General features: G+C 47.9%; 1 protein-coding gene across 1 annotated transcript in view; it reads left to right on the forward strand.

Moving 5' to 3' along the window:
* Positions 1-13,697, forward strand: part of flt1 (fms related receptor tyrosine kinase 1) — a gene marked incomplete at both ends in the record, with an annotated part of 26,234 nt that extends 12,537 nt beyond the window's left edge. The window contains 20 exons of the mRNA XM_083682520.1: positions 2,249-2,375; positions 3,319-3,427; positions 4,678-4,983; positions 6,568-6,714; positions 6,868-6,999; positions 7,933-8,039; positions 8,200-8,335; positions 8,940-9,044; positions 9,335-9,448; positions 9,602-9,690; positions 10,626-10,719; positions 11,017-11,114; positions 11,227-11,349; positions 11,549-11,660; positions 11,950-12,049; positions 12,216-12,321; positions 12,512-12,627; positions 13,114-13,189; positions 13,305-13,396; positions 13,529-13,697. Of these exons, the coding sequence (XP_083538646.1) occupies positions 2,249-2,375; positions 3,319-3,427; positions 4,678-4,983; positions 6,568-6,714; positions 6,868-6,999; positions 7,933-8,039; positions 8,200-8,335; positions 8,940-9,044; positions 9,335-9,448; positions 9,602-9,690; positions 10,626-10,719; positions 11,017-11,114; positions 11,227-11,349; positions 11,549-11,660; positions 11,950-12,049; positions 12,216-12,321; positions 12,512-12,627; positions 13,114-13,189; positions 13,305-13,396; positions 13,529-13,697 (2,458 nt within the window). The remainder of the gene's footprint in view (positions 1-2,248; positions 2,376-3,318; positions 3,428-4,677; positions 4,984-6,567; positions 6,715-6,867; positions 7,000-7,932; positions 8,040-8,199; positions 8,336-8,939; positions 9,045-9,334; positions 9,449-9,601; positions 9,691-10,625; positions 10,720-11,016; positions 11,115-11,226; positions 11,350-11,548; positions 11,661-11,949; positions 12,050-12,215; positions 12,322-12,511; positions 12,628-13,113; positions 13,190-13,304; positions 13,397-13,528) is intronic.
* Positions 13,698-14,602: the final 905 nt, after the last annotated feature.

A 14,602-nucleotide genomic window follows, 5' to 3' on the forward strand; every position in this document is an offset into this window, starting at 1 on the left:
AAGGGGGAAAGGGAGAGAGGATGTGTTGTGTGTTATGGCTATGGGATGCCTACAGTTATCTACTAAAATACTTTCTTCTCTGGGACTGATCTACAGACACCTACCATGTAGGAGTTCCCCCACGACCAGAGACAATGACTCTCCTATGCCATCTTATGTCATCCAATGTCAACATTATGTCATTCTTTCGACTGTATATCAATCATTTGTCATCCAGAATGAATCTGTGTATTATTGTTATTGTCATTTATTGTTCGGACAATGTGTGTGCATCAACTATGGGTTGTTTGAGAGTTGTGTGTTGTGCTACTATAGTTATATTGGTGTGTGTGTGTGTGTGTGTGTGTGTGTGTGTGTGTGTGTGTGTGTGTGTGTGTGTGTGTGTGTGTGTGTGTGTGTATGTGTGCACATGTACGTGTGCGTGTGCGTGTGCGTGTGTGTGTGCGTGTGTGTGTGTGCGTGTGTGTGTGTGTGTGTGTGTGAATTAATGGGTGCCTGTTTGTGTGTTTGTGACCTCCACACTGAGGTGTCCCAGTCTACGGGTCTCTCCAATGTGATTCATTCCCTGTATACAGATTTTCTATGAGTAATATATGAATCTAATATTTAATAATTTTATACAACTAACTTACTTATGATAAATTCCAATATTTGCCAAATGTGTATGAAAAATGTTACAATGTATTGTTTTAAATGTTATATCATTTGTATGTTTTTTTTACATTAAATTTTGCTTGAATTGGTGTGTTGCTGAAAATGGCTCTGTTCTGGTTTTAGAGAGGTTGGGTTAGAGATGAGGACTGGACAGGGACGGTGTTTTCTAGATGAGGTAGAAACTCAAACACTAGATTCTCTCCTCACTGATCCAACATCATGAGTCAGGCAAACATTCCCCTAAAAACGTCATTCAAGTTCTCATCATATCACAATATATCGCAATGAAACTCAACCCCCTCACTCTGTGGACATAGGCACACTGTGTCAGCGTCAGTGTGTGTCAGTGTGTGTGTGTGTGTGTGTCAGTGTGTGTGTGTGTGTGTGTGTGTGTGTGCGGAGGGGGGTGGGACAGTGTACTGTATGTCTGTGTGTTTGTATGTATGAATGTGCTGGTATGTCTTGTATCTTACCATATTTGTGTCCATCTGTCTGCATGTGTCTCTGCATTTTCCGTGTGTGTGTGTGTGTGTGTGTGTGTTTCCGGGGAGGCGTGGGAGCGTTGGTCGGTTGATGGGTGTGTGTGTGTGTGTGTGTGTGTGTGTGTGTGTGTGTGTGTGTGTGTGTGTGTGTGTGTGTGTGCGCGTGTGTGTGTGCGCGCGTGTGCGCGTGTGTGTGCGCGTGTGTGTGCATGTCTGTGTTAGGGCCCTTGGTGTCATGCACAGGGTGGGTCGCTCCTACAGGACACGGGCACTTGCTATCTCTGCCAAGAGGAAGAGCAATCAGAGAGAGAGGAGAGGAGGATGGGAGGGAGAGGAGAGGAGGATGGGAGGGAGAGGAGAGGAGGATGGGAGGGAGAGGAGAAGAGCCAACCTCAGGAAGGGGCGCAGGAGCCGGCCAGGCTGGGGGAGTGGGCACTGGAGTCCTTTGGGCACATAAACACTATAGAAAAAATACAGTAAAATACGGGAATGAGTGGATGATGGAAGAGTAGCGGTTAAAGGTTTAGTTCACCCAATCACATATACAGTACTGGACATTCACCCCCCCCCCCCCCCCCTCCATGTCATGAATAGCAGACTAGCAAGTCATCTATGAATGCTGAGAATCGGCCACTTCAGATCGTTGGTGGACATGATGCGTCACCAGTCCAGGATTAGCGATGAATGGGGACATGAAGTGGATGACTAATCAATGGCGGGACAGGCTTTTAAGAATGGGAGGAAGTCGATCCTACACTGTGACAACAGCACCTCTACATCCTACACACAGGAACAATGTCTGCATTTACAGTCCATGACCCACAGCTCCAAACACTCAACGTGGACAGCATCCCACTGAGGAACGAGGACGGCGGTGGTGATGAGAACCTCGGGGATGATGAGGATGAGGATGAGGATGATAGCACAATAGAGATGATGAAGGAGATAGATGCTAGGCAGTTCCGGTCTTCCTCTCATAGTGCACAGCTGTGGAACACACACCCACACACACACACACACACAAACACACACACACACACACACACTTGGCGCCCATGACATCACTGTGTCAACACAGCTGAGCTGAGCTCCTGTCCCTCTCTTCCTCTCAGGTGTGTGTGTCCGACATCGCCCTCCTCACTCTGGACCCCCGTGAGAGAGCGGGCCACCGGCACGTCCACACAAAACCACATCCTGAGTGTCACACACAGACAGGAAGTGCTTCAGGGGAAGAATAAGGTGATGGATTATAAACACACTTGTCTGATGGACACACAGCACACTCACTATGAATGGCTTTAGAAACGCACGCATGCACGCACGTGCACACAAACACACAGAGAGAGCGTATGATGTTACAAAAACTTGACACACACAAACAAGGACACATATACACACATACATACAGTAGGCGACTGGCCCATAGGGCAAACGAGGCAACTGCCCCCCCCCCTACTTTAAAATCAGCAATCAGAAGTATGTATCAGACAGTAATATACTGTAACGACCCTGTGTAAGGCCCGTTAGCAGCTCCGCCAAGGGAGTTAACTGTCTTGGTGTTGTGGCTAGCGCGGCCAGGTTTGTAAGCGGAAGGCTGCGAGTTCGATACCCGCTTAAGGCAAGTTACTCTACCCCGCCGTTCGCTACAATACTATATATGACAGCCTTTCCTAAATTAGCTACGACATCCCAAATGAATATATGACACAGTTTTGGACATGAATGGTTTTGACTGCTTGGAACGTCACAGACTGAAGTGATGAATATGGCATCGCTTCTTATTGCACCCTGTGGAAAAGCCAGAGAAGTCATGTCTACCTCTCGCTGGAGAAATGACCAAAAAGCAGGGTACTACAAACACTGTATTCAGCAAGACCAAACCCCCCTCCCTCAACAACAAAAAAATAGGCCCCCCCAATTTTTAGTCAAGTTAGGCGCCAATGCACACACACACACACACACACACACACACACACACACACACACACACACACACACCTCTAGTTAAGTGGTGGATAGCATGTTTAGCTGCCCTCTGGGCTGGAGGTGGGCAGTAGGGCTGGCTCAGAGACCTCTATTGTCTTTACAATGGGCCCATGGAAAGTATGAGGTGTGTAATCAGTGGTAGAGGTAAATGTGTGTGTGTGTGTGTGTGTGTGTTTGTGTGTGTGTGTTTCCACAGACGGTGGGGGTCCTGACTGTTGCTGAGGCGTCTGTGTCTGGAGTCTATCGCTGTATCGCCTCCAACCATGTGGGCAAGGATGAACTAGACATACACTTCTATATCACAGGTACTGTCTAACCCTGCTACACACAAACAGGTACTGTCTAACCCTGCTACACACAGACAGGTACTGTCTAACCCTGTTACACACAGACAGGTACTGTCTAACCCTGCTACACACAGACAGGTACTGTCTAACCCTGTTACACACAGACAGGTACTGTTCAACCCTGTTACACACAGACAGACAGGTACTGTCTAACCCTGTTACACACAGACAGGTACTGTTCAACCCTGTTACACACAGACAGGTACTGTTCAACCCTGTTACACACAGACAGACAGGTACTGTCTAACCCTGTTACACACAGACAGGTACTGTTCAACCCTGTTACACACAGACAGGTACTGTTCAACCCTGTTACACACAGACAGGTACTGTCTAACCCTGCTACAGACAGACAGGTACTGTCTAACCCTGTTACACACAGACAGGTACTGTTCAACCCTTTTAGACACAGACAGACAGGTACTGTGTAACCCTGTTACACACAGACAGACAGGTAGCTTCTCTCTCTCTCTCTCTCTCTCTCTCCAAGTTCTTTAACTGTCTCAATCACTCCCCTATACTCTGAACAATGGTTGTAGTGTGTGTGTGTGTGTGTGTGTGTGTGTGTGTGTGTGTGTGTGTGTGTGTGTGTGTGTGTGAGTGAGTGAATGTATACATGGATGTGTGTGTGTGTGTGTGTGTGTGCGTTGCCATGGATACAGGTGGGGTGTGTGCCTGTGTGTGTGTGTGTGTGTGTGTGTGTGTGTGTGTGTGTGTGTGTGTGTGTGTGTGTGAGTAAAACAGGAACCTGGGGCTCTTATCGTTGCACTTCCCCGTGCAGTGCACTTCCCTGGGCTGCCGGGCCCTCTTTATTTCGGGAGGCCTGGGGGTGTTCGAGAAAGATAAACACTATCTGCCATCAGGAAACCCTCGAGCCGTTTCCACGGGAAGTTTCAAATAGCTAAAGTAAATAAAAAGCCTTTTCACTGTATTCCTCCGGCTACTTTTACCCACAATAGCCATTCAACATTGTCATCAAAGGTTAAGTAAAAGGCGGCTTTGGTCAACACTTGAGAGGTTTCAGCCTCTCTGGAGGTCCTATGAGATGGCAGGACATTGAGAGCGTTGTTGTGATGTGAAACAGGGTTTTTGTGGAGTGGCTTATATAGGACCTGAGTCTCTCTCTTCCTCCCTCTCTCCCTCCCTCCTTTCCTGTCTCCCTCCCTCCCTTCCTCCCTCTCTCCTTCCCTTCTCCATCCCTCTCTCAGATGTCCCAGGAGGCTTCAGTGTGAGCCAGGAGGAGGAGCCTAGGGAGGGTGGAGACGTAGAGCTCACCTGTGTAGCCAATAAACACCTGTACACAGCGTTGTCATGGCAACGGGTGACTGACACAGCAGAAGCCACGCCCCCGACGCCTGTCCTGGGTGGTCAGCCGACGACGGGGGAGTTCTCCCACACTCTGAGTCTGTCGCTTAGCAACCTGACAGCTCGTGACTCAGGAAGCTACCGCTGCTCCGCCTTCCACCGGCTCATGGCCCAGAACACACACCTGGACACACAGGTGGACGTCACAGGTGAGCCAGCCGACCCCTCCTTCCCTCCTGACCATCACTATCATTATCATCATCATCTTCATCATTATCATCATCATCATCATCATCATCATCATCGTCATCATCATCATCATCACTGTTATCATTGAGGTTAAAGTGAAACTACCAACAGTGACACTTATACAGAGGCTCAAACATACCATTGACAACACAGAACATGTACACACACACACACACACACACACACACACACTAGGCCTATCTCTCTCATTCATTTTGAAATCAAGGCCCTGTACAACTGGACCTCAGGCTAAGACTGCTACCACAACAGTAACATATGTTTTAATGACTGCATTGCTTTCTATCACATAAGCAGACTGTTTGAAAGTGGTTTACATTGTATGAGGATAACTCGCCTCGTTTACAACTAATGTGTAACACCCACCTAGTATGCATATACAAGCAAACACACACTCACACACACACACACACACACACACACACACACACACACACACAGAAACACACGCACACACACACACACACACACACAGAAACACATGCGCACACACACAGACAAAGAGGGATGGATGCTTGAGAACAGGGTCCTGTAGCTTCCTGGAGCCCCTCCCTGCCTCTGCTCCGGCGCTCCTGCCCTGCACCTCTTTCACGTGGGAATGCGTGCTCGTCAGGAGGAAGAACACACAATGGCACTTCCCACAATGCCACATTTACAGGCCCCTTCACAGGGCCAGAGGAACAATCAGCCAATCAGACACTGTCAGCCCCAGCCTCACAGACAATCATCAATTGTTGTCCGGGAGGAAGATATGGGAAACAACAATCAGTCCCTTTACTTAAGTGACTTTTCTTCATGTCTTTTATTGCTGCTGACCATACAATAAAACCTCAATACGTAGACTTCCTCCTCCTGGACCCCCCATGGCGGGGAGAGACAGAGACAGACAGAGACAGACAGAGAGAGAAAGAGAGAAGGAACATGAGAGAGATAGAATGATAGAGTGTGGGATGGAGCGGGGAAGGTGGGTGTCATGTGATGATGGTCGAGGTGGGTGAGTTGATTTATGAACGCCTCAGAAAGAAAAGCTGAATAATGGTGAATGGCTATCAGCTGCCTCTGTGGTCACATGATACATGGTGGACTTTAGGTCACGGCTATTTTAAGGATACTACTACGACAAGCCCAAGAGAGCCTAATGTCAGATGACTCACAAGTTGAAGCTGAGGCCACACACACACACACACACACACACACACACACACACACACACACATAGTGTAAATGTGTTACTAACACACACATTGTCATCAGACTGTGGCAGAGGTCCAGGGAACGGAAGTCAAATATTCCTGCTTTTGATTTGTTGTGAAAGTGCTGATTCTGTTTCTATTCATGGAACTACGGCATAACACATTTGTACTATGTTTTTATTTTTCCAGTTGACCTTTTGATGACAAAACATACTTACTGACCACACACGCCAATACATATTCCCATCAACAACCCCCCTCCCCAGACACACACACACACACACACACACACACACACACACACACACTCATACTGTGTGTGTTTCCCTGTAGTTCTGGAGGCTCCGGTGCTGCTGCAGAATCTGTCTGACTGCAGGGTCAATGTCTCAGCCTCCGTGACCCTCAGCTGCCCCGCCCACGGCGTGCCACGCCCCCTCATCACATGGTACAAGGACGAACACACACTGCAGCAGGGATCAGGTGAGATTGGACAATCCTATCACTGGGACGCCAATGACTGCTACATGTCACACACACACACACACACACACACACACACGCACACACACACACACACACACACACACACACACATACACACATATTCAGACATATTATTTTTCTCATTAACAGGTATCGTCTTAGCACCAGGAGGCGGGACCCTCCACATTGATCGAATCACAGTGGAGGACCAGGGCCTCTACACCTGCCTGGCCACCAATGAGAAAGGCTATGTGGAGAGCTCCGCCTACATTTGGGTTCACAGTAAGGATTGTTTGACCTACAGTAATATTGGAACACGTTCAACTGTTTTATTACTATACCTGTGTTTACCTCATGGTCTCTTATGGGTCTGTCATAAATGGTGGTATTGATGCTCATTGTTCATTTTTTTGAACACACAAGAATACGGATCAGTTGGCGCTTATATATTTGTGCTTACTTTATTTTTTAATACTTAATTTTTTCATTTGTAGCTTAGGTGTGTGTTTTCAAAATTCAACTAGTTGCTATAGTTTTAGTTTTAATTGCTGTATGTTGTTTCATGATTCAATGTGGTCATTTAGTTATGAGATGCATGGCTTCTCGATGTGTTATGTATCAAGGTTCGATATGATCATTTGTAATGAGATGGGTTATAAATGAATTTGAACACCAATAATGTTCCACACAGCACATACCCCACTGTACAGGGCCCATGCCAGTAGAGGCTAGTCCCCAGGGCCAGAGAGCCCCATTTAGAGGGCCCTTCGCTGGGCAGCTGTAGGCTAGCAAGCGGACGCTCCCCAGCCTGATCATGGAGAGGAGTGGCCGTGGGTTGTTGTGTTCTGATAAGTCAGGAAGGAAACTGTCTCCCTTTTTGATTTCCTTCGGAAGGGCCCCACTCTGCAGCCCCGTAAACTGTTTGGCTATTTCGACATCTTCCAAAAAAACAGGCCAAAGATGAATGAGGAGGATGGCTGTTTGTGTTTGCTGGTTTCCACCCTGATCGCTCTGCCTCAGGGAGGGACAGTGAGAGCACAGCGCCCCCATTGGGAAGGGTGGAGAACAGCAGGGAACAGCACACACGCACGCACGCACGCACGCACGCACACTTACAGAGGAGTATACTTTGAATGTGTCAAGTAATCATTCATTACTGTCGTCTGTGTGTGTGTGTGTGTGTGTGTGTGTGTGTGTGTGTGTGTGTGTGTTCAGACTCATCACAGGGCTCCTCTCTGGAGATCCCTACGCTGACCTGTACCTGTGTGGTGGCCACACTCTTCTGGCTGCTGCTCACACTCTTCATACGCAAACTCAAACAGGTGAGACATCATATGTGTGTGACAGGAAATCATCCTCTGCCTGTCCTTTTGACTTTATGTTTCTGACAATAAGGTGTATAACCACAATAATCTCTCTGTCTCTCTGTCTCTCTGTCTCTCTGTCTGTCTCTCTCTCTCTCTCTCTCTCTGTCTCTCACAGCCAAACTCCTCTGGTGCCAAGGCAGAGTACCTGTCAATCATCCTTGACCCAGGGGAGGGGCCTCTGGAGGAGCAGTGTGATAGATTACAGTATGACCCTGGCCAATGGGAGTTTCCTAGAGACCGCCTCAAACTAGGTACATCGACAGTATATGATTGGTGTTAGACTTTCTTTGTTGTTGTGTGATTGGCTGCAGAACGGAACGCTGTGTTGTGGTTGGGTAAAGATAGGGCATTCCTTTCAGAGAGATGGATGGTAATGGTAGTTGATGGAGAATAACAATTCAAGAAAGATAAGCATCTTAAAAGTGGGAAGGAGGAGGCATTTAAGATTGAAGATAGATAAAATCACTTTCTCATGAGTTTGACAGTCTTATCTGAATCAGATATTATGGGAGTTCCCCTCATTCCATTCATTAGTGTTGCTGCCTGTGTGTTGTCTGTGCTGTGCTAATCAAGTCTGTGTTTACTGTAACTAATCAAGTCTCGCCGGGGTGGGATCTGTGTTTGACTTGCTTGGTCTTTTTGGATGTACTGTAACAAAGATATTAGACGCCTTTTACCTCTGTGACTGTAAACTACCGTGGTGAACTCCTTTAGGTTTTGTTACATGTAAGTTACATTGTCGAGATATGAAGGGTGTGAACTCTATCTCGTTCTCTTCTCTTCTCTCTCTCTCTCTCTCTCTCTCTCTCTCTCTCTCTCTCTCTCTCTCTCTCTCTCTCTCTCTCTCTCTCTCAGAGAAACCTCTGGGACGCGGGGCCTTTGGGAAAGTCATGCAGGCGTCTGCCTTTGGCATTAATGACTCCACTGGCTGTACAACTGTGGCCGTCAAGATGCTCAAAGGTACACTTTTCCTTGTCTTGAATGGAAATAGACTGGACTAGAGTCGAGAGTTGTTATCAATGAAAATCAGAGATTTAATCATTTCCTTCAGCTTCTTCTCAGGATATCAGTCGGATACAATGAGGTTTTCTTCTGGCCCAAGCAGCACACTTCCCAGAATCCACTTTTTTTCAGTTTACTTTGGATACTGTATATAGTGTCATAGACTTGGAACCGTAGATTCATTAGCTAGCATTATTACCATAAGGACTGAGGCTTTATAATGTGCATTACTGTGTCACATCCACCAGAGGGGGCTACAGCCAGTGAGCACAAGGCGCTGATGACAGAGCTGAAGATCTTGGACCACATTGGACACCACCTGAATGTGGTCAACCTGCTGGGAGCCTGTACCAAACCTGGAGGTGTGTGTGTGTGTGTGTGTGTGTGTGTGTGTGTGTGTGTGTGTGTGTGTGTGTGTGTGTGTGTGTGTGTGTGTGTGTGCGCGTGCGCGTGCGATGTACAAGAACTGCATTGTTGCTGTTGGTGGGTTTGTCATCAGTGTGTGTTCAATGCAGAGCCTCTGATGGTGATAGTGGAGTACTGCAGGTATGGAAATCTCTCCACCTACCTGAAGAGCAAGAGAGAGGTGTTTGTGTACAACAGGGTAAGTTATACATCTCTATCCATTTTTGTTCATCTATCCCAACAGACAGATGGGCTGGCAGGAAGACAGGCAGACAGACAGACAGACAGACAGACAGACAGACAGACAGACAGACAGACAGACAGACAGACAGACAGGCCAAAAATGTGTTGCTCATTTTAGTCCATAACTGTTGCATGAGGTCAGATGAGGGCTAGCTTGAGGTTGTCAGCATCCCTTTCTGCTGTGGAGACTGTTATGTATGTGTCTCTGCCACACATTTATAGACTGTGACATTACTCACATCCAGCTATTATTTCCTGACATTCATCTACACCACCCTACACACACACACACACACACACACACACAGTTAACACACACACCCACAGTTAACACACAGTTAACACACAGTTAACACGCAGCCTCACTTCTGCAATCCCTTTAGGTTCTCTGACGTTATCTGTAGCAAGAGTGTGAGAGACATTTCCTCCTTTGCAACTCAGAAGTTCTTAGTATCTAATTTGGTATCCTTCATGTGAACACAGTTCTGTATTGATGGTCTATTATACTCACAACTCCTTAGCAACTCCACACCAAAAACATTACATTTCACAATGTTCTACCACTCCCTGTAGGACACAGGGGAGGCTGGTGGAGGCAGAAATCCGAGGACGGGCTCATGGAATGGAATGAGGAATTGTATGAAACACGATAGCATTCCTCATTCCATTCCATGCATCACAATGTGTCACCCGTCCTCTGATTTCTACCTCCACCAGCCTTCACGAGAACCACAAGTTAAACCCTGATCACTACTACACCCACTCTAACCACCGTTCTAACCTGTCTTCTCCACACGACTCCATTCAAACCACTACTGGTCTCTTCACTTCATCATCTCTCTCTCTCTCTCTCTCTCTCTCTCCCTCTCTCTGTGTGTGTGTGTGTGCCAGGTGAGCGAAGGAGAGGATGGAGGGAAGCGGCGTCTGACCGGTGTGCCCAGCAGCCAGAGCAGCACCAGCTCAGGGTTTGAGGAGGAGAGAGAGAGCACAGAGGAGGAGGAGGAGGAGAAGAAAGAGGAGAAGGAGGGTAAGAGATCAGTTCAATCACTGCATTGTCCCTTTATTGTGTTGTAGGGATATTCCCTTGTGCAGCCACCAACATCATACACATCATCACTATACCCATTAGACAGATAACAACCACACGTTTCTAAAGAGGCCTGGACATCATTTTCATGGAGTTTCTCTGCACTTGTTTGACTTTCTTATATCCATCTCTCCACCTCTGACCTCTGACCTCCTCCCCTCCCTTCCCTCCCCTACCCTCTCTCTCTCTCTGCAGGCCCCAAATCTCCCTCCAACTCCCCCCTGCTCCTGGAGGATCTGATCTCCTACAGTTTCCAGGTGGCACGAGGCATGGAGTTCCTGGCTTCTCGCAAGGTAGGACATCCCTGTGTGTGTGTGTGTGTGTGTGTGTGTGTGTGTATGTGTGTGTGTGTGTGTGCCTGTGTATGTGTGTGTTACTCACACAGTGTGTGTGTTCCCATGTTAGTGTATCCACCGGGACCTGGCAGCCAGGAACATCCTGCTGTCTGAGAACAAGGTGGTGAAGATCTGTGACTTCGGCCTGGCCAGAGACCTTTACAAAGACCCCGACTATGTCCGCAAGGGAGACGTGAGTCCACACACACACACACACACACACACACACACACACACACACACACACACACACACACTCACAGAATTAGAGGTGTTTAGTCTACATAGATGACAAGAACATCTGTAAAGAGAGAGAGAGTTTTAGAAATACCCTTACTCTGAGATGATTGGCTGACTCTGACCCCTGACCCCTGATGGGATTGGATCCACAGGCCAGGCTGCCTCTGAAGTGGATGTCCCCAGAGTCCATCTTTGACAAGGTGTTCACCACGCAGAGTGACGTGTGGTCCTACGGTGTTCTGCTGTGGGAGATCTTCTCTCTGGGTGGGTTTCAATAACCAGTCACACATGCATAGCACACACTACATAGTACACACTACATAGTACACACTACATAGTATATACTACAATGCTAAGACTCACACACTGTACAGTACATTGCATACTATAATATCTCGACAAAGAGATGAGAGTCGTTTATTATAGGGATGAATATGTTGTCCAATGGCAGGTGATAGAGGATTGAGTGTTTGTGAACGTCTGTGTGTGTGTGTGTGTGTGTGTGTGTGTGTGTGTGTGTGTGTGTGTGTGTGTGTGTGTGTGTGTCATACAGGGGGTTCTCCGTATCCCGGCCTACACATAGATGAGGAGTTCTGCCACAGACTGAAGGAAGGAACACGCATGCGCGCCCCAGAGTACAGCACCCCTGAGATGTGAGTTCAAGAGGAGATGAGATGGAGGACAGGAAGAAAAGAGGAGGGATGGAGACAGACAGACAGACAGACAGAGAGAGAGAGAGAGAGAGTGACACACAGAGAAAGAGACTGACTGGTGTGTGTGTGTATGTGTGTGTGTGTGTGTGTGTGTGTGTGTCTACAGTTACTGCACCATGCTGGCGTGTTGGGAAGCCAACCCCTCAGACCGGCCCACCTTCACTGGCCTGGTGGAGACACTGGGAGATTTGTTACAAGAACGGGTCCAACAGGTCAGATCTCACTCACTCACACACACACACACACACACACACACACACACACACACACACACACACATACACACACACACACACACACACACAAAGACCTCAACACACACACACACATTAACAGACCTAAACACACACAGAGAGCCTATTCTATATTTGTCCATATAAGCCTGTTTCTCCCCCTGATCAGGATGGAAAGGACTACATCCCTCTGGGCACGTTTGTGTGTGGAGACAGAGACAGAGACGGAGACGGAGACAGAGACAGCTCTACTGACCTGCAGCCACTCATCGTCACCAACCTGAGGTACATGTACGACAGGGGCCAGAACAGGAGACCACACCTTGGGCTATATCTGAACGGTGTAAAAACCAGTGTTAGTGCAAACATAAGCGCTGGCAGTGGAGCTTGTCTGAAATGAGCGCTATTTTCAAGACCAGATTTTTCAGAGCTCATGGTGGCACTTGACATGCTTATTGGCATGAACACGCCTCTATTTACCGCTACTCCGCCCACGTGAGCGCAGACGAGGCCGCGCTACAGCGCAGTGGTATTTTACCACCAATCTGTTACCACCAATATGTCTGCATTTGGACTTTGTGCGTCCATTTTGGGCCGGCTAAAAATAGAGGCCCTTGTGTGACTGTGGAGTGTCTCTGTGTTGAGTAGGTTCTCCTGAGGGTTAGGAAATGAGGATACAGTGATTGTGGGCTGTGATGTGGGCTGTCACGACAATGACGTGATGCAGGTTGTAATGTTTTGACCGCTGACTGATTGCTTGATCCGTTCCAGTTACATGAACTCTATCACCATGGCCACACTCAGAACCTTTGAGGAACTGCCCTGCAAAGAGCCGTCCAACCCTGATGTGAGCCCCGACACACACACATGCACACGCACTCACACATGCTTTCACGCACACACACACACAAAGGCACACATCTCTTTTCACTGATGTGATGTGTGGAACGTGTGTGTTTCAGGATGAGCAGTGCGACAGTGGCATGGTTCTACCCTCTGAGGAGCTGAAGCGTCTCAGATGGAGCAGTGGTACCAAGAGCAGGAACCTCAGCAGGTCGCAACCTTTGACCCCTGACGGATCACCCCCATACACTCACAACAGACACAAACAGAATGTGAATGTATAAAGTACGATGCTTATATTATATGTATATGCGTGTGTGAGTGTGGTTGTGTGTGTTTGCAGGTTCTTCACCATCAGTAAATGCCGGGAGTGCCTGGTGCCCTGTATGTGCGGTGACATCACTGGTCTCCATGACTACGAGCCGCCCGTCCTCCCATGTGACTGTGACTCTGAGGAGGGCGGTTCCCCTCCGCCCGACTACGCCACCACCTTCCTCTACCCCTCCCTCTGATGGCACTCTATCACTCCTCCATCCCTCTCTCTCTCTACCTTCTACCACTCCTCCATCCCTCTCTCTCTCTACCTTCTACCACTCCTCCATCCCTCTCTCTCTCTCTACCTTCTACCACTCCTCCATCCCTCTCTCTCTCTCTACCTTCTATCACTCCTCCATCCCTCTCTTTCTACCTTCTATCACTCCTCCATCCCTCTCTCAAACTACCCGACACCTTCTTATCACTCATCTACTGCCTGCTCATCTTTCTCTCCCTCCCTCCATCTCTCTGACATTACCCCCCACCCACCCATTGTCACTCTGCCAATCTCTGACAACTGCATTGCCATTTCTTCATTGTGAGGAACACGACTCCTCCCATCCTCAGCCTACTGAAAATGCATCAGAGGAGATCCTCTCCTTACCTGTCCTCCTCCGATGCTGACTGTCACTACTCCTTCCAACATCTGAATTTTCTTTATACACTTTTCATCTGAACTACCCACACTTATAATCAATGCTGTAGTACAACATAGCTTCCTCAATAACGCACATACCTTCCTCCCCTAAGCCTAATGTGTGTGTGTGTGTGTGTTTGACCCCCCCCAGCCCCAACCCCACCTCCTAGAGCAGCTAAGTGCATCATGAGTATTAGTACCACATGCAACAACCCTTCCCCATCAGTATAATGATGAGTATCATTGCTTACCTCTATATGGGTACAGCATCTAGTACATAGAGCTTAGCAGTAGAGGAACCTCACCAATGTCTACACTCAACTGGCAATGATGTTCTCTCACACCTGGATGCTGGAAGAAGAACGTATTCATTTGAAAGATGTATAACACAGTATTTCCTATTTATTTTTAGCATGTTAATCAACAATCTCATGAAAAATGTGTCACTGTTGTCATGGAGACCAT

Source organism: Argentina silus (assembly GCF_951799395.1).
Source record: "Argentina silus genome assembly, chromosome: 1".
In the NCBI taxonomy this organism is placed as follows: Eukaryota; Metazoa; Chordata; class Actinopteri; order Argentiniformes; family Argentinidae; genus Argentina; species Argentina silus.